The sequence below is a fragment of the Montipora foliosa genome, chromosome 2 (assembly GCF_036669935.1).
Source record: "Montipora foliosa isolate CH-2021 chromosome 2, ASM3666993v2, whole genome shotgun sequence".
NCBI lineage: Eukaryota > Metazoa > Cnidaria > Anthozoa > Scleractinia > Acroporidae > Montipora > Montipora foliosa.
This window is the reverse complement of record NC_090870.1, coordinates 17489143-17497481: the sequence shown is the minus strand read 5'-3', so window position 1 is coordinate 17497481 and position 8339 is coordinate 17489143. Positions and strand designations below refer to the sequence as shown.

Here is an 8339-nt window from a genome sequence, read left to right as displayed (position 1 = left end):
TGCTGTAAATAGTTTCTCGTTGGCTATTTATGTAAAATAAATGTACAAATTGAAAAAGAAGCGACTTCGATTATCAGACCAAAACAAAAGAAACGGCCAGGGAAAGTGTTTTGCATAATTGTGTTGTACGCAATTTGGTCCGGTTTATTTATCAGAGTAGAAAATTAAGGAAAGCGGGCAAAGAGTTTTGAGTAATTCTTAATTGCAAATGCAGCAGGTGGTAGCTACCTTTTATTAAACTTACTCCTCACTAAACAGACAACTTCAAAAAGTCATTGCAATCGTTTCAAGCCTGCGGCGAAAACCACCAGAAATAACGTTTTTTAGCCGACCAACCGTGAGACACGTTTTCAAATGAATAACAACGACTATGTGGTAAGAAACGACTCTTACAATGACAACTTCCGAAAAAACTCGAGTCCTGAGACGATAGTGATTATAAACTGTGCTTTAAATGGCCCATTGATCTTTTTCTGCATCATTGCCAACACTTTGGTGTTAGTTGCCATTCTGAGGAATCGTTCACTTCACACACCTTCAGCAGTATTCCTTTGCTTCCTAACTTCATCAGACCTTCTTGTTGGCATTGTTGCCCAACCTCTCTACATCATTCATGAACTCAAAGTTACCTCGATTTTGAAAAACGCGATGCACGTATTAACGACTTTCACCTGTGGCGTTTCGATGTGTTTTATGGCGGCCATAAGTGTGGATCGATTTCTGGCCTTAAACTATCACATGCGATATGCGGAAATAATGACAACAAAACGTGCCATATATACATCGGTGGTTCTTTTGTTATTTTGCTGTTCTATTTCTTGTCTTCCTCTATGGAACAAAGTTGCATATCATTCCGGCATTGCTGTTGGTATAACGGCATGCATCTTAATTTCCATTTTTTCTTACATTCAAATTTTTCGCATTGTTCGTCGGCATCAGACTCAAATACATATTCAACAACAGGCGATCCAGGATCCAAATGCTCAAGAGGACGTGAACATGATGCGATTGAAGAAAAGCGCTATTAACACGTTTATTTATTTCTTGTTTATTATGCTATGTTATTCACCTTTGCTGGCTTCCATGTTGGTTTTAGCAATCAAAGGAAGACAGGAAACAAAAACATGGCGCTTTGCCGATACCGTGTCATTTGCGAACTCTTCTATTAATCCATTTCTGTATTACTGGCGTATCAAAGAGCTTCGAACCGCAATTTTAATAATACTACGACCTTTGCTTTGCAAACAAGCAGAAGAACACTAGCTTATATAGCTTCATTAAATATATTCACGTTTGGTGTAAGGTGGAGAATCATAGAACGATGAACTCTACAGTCAGGGCCGTAGCCAGTATGAGACAATCCGAGGCACCTGCCTTAGCCATTTTTTTCGTGGTTTGTTTTAAGGATGCCAGTACTGTCTTTAAATTACCCAATACATACAAGAGAATTAAACCATGGACATTACTTCAGTTATAATTTGCTACGGCCATGACGATAAAGCCTTAAAGCAAATTTGACTCGCTTTTAAATCTCTAACTGCAGACATGAAACGATTTTATTGAAGAAAGATCACATGCTTAATAGCTCAGTAGTGCAGCGGCGGGCGGGCCATTGGTTCGGCTTTTTTCAGTCTTCTTGAGAACAACTCCGTAAGTTATCTCATTAACTGCGATCTTCAAATGAGGGATGCACTCTTTCTGTACCAGAAGCTCTTTAATAAGAACGTTAGAACTGAGTTTAACCAGAATTTTTAAGAACATACATAGAACCGTGATATTAGGCTGAGAGTCAATTAAGAACTTCTTCATTTTTCTCATTTGTTTTTGTGTTGTTGTGAGTAGTAAGGCAAACGAAATGTAAAACTGAAGTCTATCAGGACAACTGGCGACATTAAGGAAGGAACCTATTATTGTTATTTGCGTATACGTTCTGCGCATCTCCAGATAATCGGGTTTCCTATCGGTGATGCTTACTACTACAAGGATATTTTTGCGCGGTTTAAAACTATGCTGAGAAAGTGGATCTTAGAGAGTAGTCTTGGTATCCAAGAAAAATATTGGAGGTAACCATGCATTTTTCACAGATAATTAACCTTCAGTTTGAGAAAGAACGCCATACATGGCTTTGTATTTTAAAGCTTTTTACAAGTATTGTTCATGATCTTTGATGAATGCGTGGTTACCCCCAATTTTCTTTTTCGATTTCAGTAACACTTGTTAAGATCTACATTTCCCCCAAAATCATAAACAGGTGCAAAAACACATTTGAATTAGTAGGCACCATCCTTAACATTAACAATGTGATTTTCTTCATATTGCACGATACAGCGAAGAACAACTAACTCCGTATTAAGAGAAATTAGCATACTGACTATACAACTTTTAGAACATGTTCTTCATATTGCATGATACAGTGACGAACAACTCACTCCGTATTGAGAGAAATTAGCATACTGACTATACAACTTTTCGAACATGTTAAGAACATTTTCAGCCCCAAAAAAACATTCTTCTTCAGCCCCTAAATTAATCCTCTTATATAAACAAACGCGTTTGTCAAAAAAAGTCTGAGATAAGATAATTTTCGGTATCGATAATAAATATGATTTAACTTCTTCATAAAATAGTAGAACGTAGCTAAATGTTTGTTTGTGGTGAAAACACCGACGCCATGTGGCTAAGGCTTGGATAAAACTTGAAATAAATTTCATTTCAAATTTTCGCGTGTCATATTGAATGCAAAATTTCGAAAGAAAGAGATAGGGGAGGTTTGTCAGTTGAAGGGAAACATTGGTTAAAGAGCTTAATTAATAAATGCGACTGCTTATATTTTACCCGTCTTCAAAATAAACACATGCAATTTAAAACAGATGTTAAGGAATAATCACTGAGGCAAACGTACCATCATTGGCTGAAATGGAAACGAATTAACAAGGTTGCGTCCCAGCATGCCTCCCAGCATGGCTGTTGTCGAGAGGTTCTATCTCTTTGTACCCAGTTCCTTTAAAGAGGGGGACATTGGGGTGTATTAGAAACCGCAAAACCGCAGAAAAAATCGTCCAAAACCGCAAAACCGCAAAAAAATTCGGCCAAAACCGAAAACCGCATACAAAAGCGTCAAAAAACCGATACAATGGTGACAAGTGCGGCATACAGAGTAAGCTACGCTAACACTTTATTTCATCAAAGTATTTGTGAATGTCATGGACTTGTCTAAAGCCTTCATATCTTTTAGTATCTGCTAAAATCATAGGCATTATTTCTGCCGCTCTCTCGAGCCCGGATTTTGTGGACTCATTTTCCGTAAAGCAGCTGGTAATGGAGCCAAGTTAACTTAGGAGAATTTGCATACAAAGCCTCTCTAAAATTTCAATTTCGCAATCGCAAAAAGCTATAGCTCTGGAAACCTCCAATAAAACTCTCTAATTGAACATTTCTATTTGATAACTAGGACCTGACAGTTTGGAGATTCGAATGGAATGTTTAATCTTGGTCTAAAACATGCGATTGCATTGAGGAAGCTAACCGGCACTGTTTGTTCCTTGTTTTACATGGCAGCAGGAACTTGCTCAAAGCTTAAATGTGGTAATAAACAGATACTTACTTAAAACAAGAGTCGAATATTGAACCTCACCGCCTCCGGGGGGGAGGGGTAGGGGCTCCCATATAAAAAGGCGAGGGATGCTAGTCGGGAATTTTACATTAAACCCTTAAAGGAGACCAATGTGGGCGTGGCCCAGGCGTTTTCTTACCCCTAAAAGAGACCATGGGGGTAAATTGATCATTGTAAAGCGCCTTTGAGACGTTGTGATAAGGGCGCTACATAAATGCACCACTTTACTTTACTTCATTATCCATAACACAGAAAAATAAAAAAATACAGCGACTTTTAATGATGGCAAAGACATTATCATCTAATACTTTCACCTGCCTGAAGAAATATAAAAGTGTAAATATACACTTTTATATTTCTTCGCGCGCAACCCTAAGGATATTTTCACGGATACATATGATTGCGTTGTGCCCAAAACACCCTAAGTGAGACCAAATTCCGAAATTTACACCCCTAAGCGAGACGATGAGCATCCCTCCTCTTTTATATGGGAGTCTCCCCCCCCCCCTTCCCCCCGGGCACCGCCCTTCCATATCGCAACGTTGCACCAAAGAGACAACTCGTCGGTGTCCCTAATTCATCTTGCTGGCCTGGGAATTGTTGTCATCTGCACTGACTTCGTCACTACATTTATCAAATTCTTGCTGGCCTTTATCAGAGTCGCTAGCTTCTCACTCATTTCATGCTCGTTCAGATCTTCATGGGGTCTTTCATCTTCATCCACTCCGCACCAACTCGGGCGTCATTCGACACGCGTGATCCCCTACCGTGACATTTAGTTTGTCACGCATTCCTCTCAATAACTTTGGCGTCTCGCGGCGATAGAGTGTTTTCATGTGACGTCTCCGGGAATTGAGCTCTATTATCACTCAAACGTTTTCTTTTGTTTCGGAGGAAAAACAAGGTTACTGATCACAGCAGTGAAAACAGGCATCTTGTACCCCATGGGACCTTACATTCTATTTATCAGGCCCTAGTACAACCTCATTTCAACTACTGCAATATTGTTTGGGGAAACTGTGGACTTTGCAGGACAAACTGCAAAAACTGCAAAACAGAGCAGCCCGTGTCTTGACCTACTCTATCTACAGGGTCGTAACGAGATATATATTTTCGTAACTGATCCGATATTTTTACCCAAAATTTTGATCCCCGATCCCAAAAATGATGAGAATTTTGATCCCTGAACCCGCAAAAATTTGATCCCTGATCCCTCATTCCAAGAAAAATACTGGTGATCCCGATCCCATGCGTTGTGATTCCAGATCCCAGAGCTGTGATCCTTGATCCCTGCCCTTTTCAGACCTTTGATCAATGATCCCATATGCCTCGTTACGACCCTGCTAAATATGACGCTCATGTCAACAATTTATTTGAACTCTTAGGATGGAAATCCCTAGTCTCTCAAATGCAAATTGAAAGAGCAACAATGGTATTTAAGTCCCTACAGGGACTAGCACCTGAGTATCTCTGCTCGAAAATTGTCCATCGCGATTCTGGTTATTGTTTTAGAGATTCTGTGAATAAGGTAAATGTTCCGCAACCGCGCACAAACTACTACAAAAAACAGCTTTAGCTATTTAGTGGCGCAGTTTTGTGGAACAGTTTGCCATTAGAGCTAAGGAAAGCAGAGTCCCTCAATCAATTCAAACGACTGATTAAAGAGGTTATGTAAGCCATTATTCTAAACACGGCATTCATGGAAAGCATCTTTTATTGTATGATATTGAGTAAGATAGTTAATGTAGTTTACATAGTTCAATCTATAAATTTTTAATTGTACATATTTTTTTATATTGCTGATGAATTGCACCGTGGTTAAATAAAGATTAAATAAATAAATAACATTCTATTCGAGATCAATTGCCGCTCAAATCTAAGAAAAATCGGGAACCAAATAGGACAAAATAGAAAAACCCAAAAAGCACATCGGATAACAAAACCGAAAAACCGCTCGTAATTTTTACGAAAACCGAAAACCAGATGCTAAAAAACGAAAAACCCGCAAACCGCAATGAACACCAAAACCGAAAAACCGAAGTCTTTTGGCACAAAAACCGAAAAACCGATCTAAAAAATAGCCAAAACCGCAAAACCGAAAATCCCAATGTCCCCCTCTTTAAATCGCGTGTAAAATCCAGTGCTACATGCGTCTTGTTCCTCCACGTGTTATGTCAAAGGATCAGTAGGCTGGAAAATGTTGAAAAACTTACGATTTTCTGGTTTTTGGAGTTAACACAAATAAGCCGACCGGAAAGATGATAAGCAGCGCCTTCTCCTTAGCGGAAATTACAGGAAAAATTTCATAGGTCCAAGCAGACATTTGATGATTTTAACTGAAGTTACGACTCACAGCAATCGCACTCACCTATCACCAAGTAAAAACGAAAGTTGTTTAGTTGAGGTTTTGCATCTTCATCGTAGAGGCTTTTGATCTGCAAAACAAAGCACGAATCGACGTTGCCGTTATCTAGTATTTTATAGTTGTTTGAAATAATGATATGATTAAGGCTAAGGAAAGATCGTTGAATAACAAATGAAACTGTAGTCGACAATATTCTCTGAGCCTAAAATATTTTATCTGGGAAAGTACCTCTTAATACATTCACATTTTATCCCCCAAGGGTGATTTTTGTAAGATATGTTGTAATTTTTTACAGTTTTTAGATTGTAAAAAAAGACGACTTAAAAGTCGTGATTATCTCTCAATCTAGTTCACAGAGCTCGAGCGTACATGAACCTTGCTCCCGTCGACTCTTGAAGAATCCAAAATGGCTCTGTGTAAAGGAAAAAAATAACGAATTCCAACTCCCCTAAACTATTACTAACTTGGGTTTCCAGCCAAGCTGTTTTGTTGAGGTACAGTTCGGATCCTCTGGTTTCCAACTCCGAATGAAACAGTTGACCAGTCATTTCCAAACTCACATTTGCATGAAGGTTGCTGGCACCTACATAATCGAGACAAAATAATTTTTGATCCTTGCCAGAAGCTACGAGTGTTTCCTTTCTCTTTAATTCCGATTTTTCGGCCTGGTGTAAATACGAATGGAACAATCCTTTACGCGGGAAACCTTTTATAACTGAACAAATAAAAAATATCTTCAAGGGAAATCGTATTCTGTACTTTATTCAGAATGATCTAAACACCACTGCATCATGTTAGTAGTTTGTGGGGTCCTTTATTCAAATTTTATCGGCAACGTTTGCCATGAAATATTTCTTAAGGACCTTTCTCCAGTTGGTAAGAGCCAGCATAGCCAGTAGGTAAGACAATATTCAAACATTTCTTTAAAGAATACTACCGGTATGTTACCTGACATCTGCAATTTTATGATAAATTTACCTTGCTCTTGGCTAAGTATGGAAAAACCTCATAAATACCGTTTAAAAACCCGAAATGTTATTACTGTACTAATTTCAGTTATAAATTTACGTTTTTGACTATTTTTTTATTACCTATTTTACTTAGTCTTAACTGGTTCCATACAATATTTTAATGACCATGAAGACAAAATCCCTAATCCTGAATGTTATTATGACAAACGATAAAGAAGAAGTGAATTTTGAGAGCTTGTCTTCTCAAACCAGAATATCACGGTGTGTGAAGCAACCATGCAACAGTGGCAGAGATATATGTTAATAGTGTCATGAACGTGGAAAAAACACCCCTTAAAAGAAAATTAAAACCGTGAAAAAGAAACAGAAGCTTTGTAAATGAAACTGCAAGTTACTAATTAGAGTTATTCACCATATTGGAGATAAATATTCGCCACTTTCAACGGCACTAACTATGAATAATATAGTTTTAGTATATACCACCCGGGTTGAATAATCATCCGTCTTGCTGTTGAAACAGTAAACGTTTCACATTCTTTCCATACTCCATAGTGATCGACAGTTTACGTACAAAAAGGCAGTGTACCTTTTTTATGCCTTAAAATTTGAGTTTGAAAAGAACAAACAAGTTACCATGATTGAATGCAGTCAAACCAAACTTTAATGGCATCTCTGTATTCTTCGCAACAACCTACTCGTTTACCGCTAAAATTTGCTCCTTGGTAACCGAAGCGAAACTGGAAGACGTTTGCTAAGAGGTGAATAGTACTTGGCATTAACCTCCGAGCTAGCCAATCAGAATGCGCGGTAAGCATGGCATATACTAAGAGGAGATATGCAACACCTGCGCCGAAATGCAATTCCCGGTGAAAATGTTGACCGAATGTGAATGGTTATCAATGCAAATCACTGGAGCACAATGATTATGACAGTAGTTTTGAAACGTGCAAGATTAAAAAAATAAATAGGCTTACGTCTTATTAAATCAATATGTAAGTGAAGTGAAATAATCGAACTTGCCTTTGTAGAATCTGAACAGTTGTTCCACCTGTAGCTCAGTTAGTTCTTTATCCCAGATTATGACGTCATCAAAGGAAGATAAAGGAAGCTGATTCCAGCTTATTTTAATATCCCGATTTGTTTGATCCGAAAAAGAGACAGGCTGGCACTCCCTTGATAAATTTGTGGTAATTTCCTCATTACGATACACTTTGACTGTGTCCATAATATTTTTTAACCACTTAAAAACAAGCTGCGTCCATACTTGTTGGGGAACGAAAAACGTAAAAAAAACACGTCTCTAAACTTGCCCTCAAACTGAAGGTCAACTCTTCTTTGCTTCCATCCCTTTGGTAAAGATGCACTTCCTTGTCTCCATTGTCGTGTTGAC

At 38.3% G+C, this 8339-nt stretch overlaps 1 protein-coding gene across 1 annotated transcript; it reads left to right on the top strand.

The window, feature by feature from the left end:
* Positions 1 to 296: 296 nt before the first annotated feature.
* On the top strand, positions 297 to 2711 carry LOC137990157 (melanocyte-stimulating hormone receptor-like). The gene has a single exon (XM_068835637.1). The coding sequence runs from the start codon at positions 355 to 357 to the stop codon at positions 1261 to 1263; it is 909 nt and encodes a 302-aa protein (XP_068691738.1). The 5' UTR covers positions 297 to 354; the 3' UTR covers positions 1264 to 2711.
* The last annotated feature ends 5628 nt before the right edge of the window (positions 2712 to 8339 follow it).

What these genes read in the sequence shown, in the direction of transcription:
- LOC137990157 (XM_068835637.1), top strand. Translation starts at nt 355, where the DNA reads ATGAATAACAACGACTATGTGGTAAGAAACGACTCTTACAATGACAAC.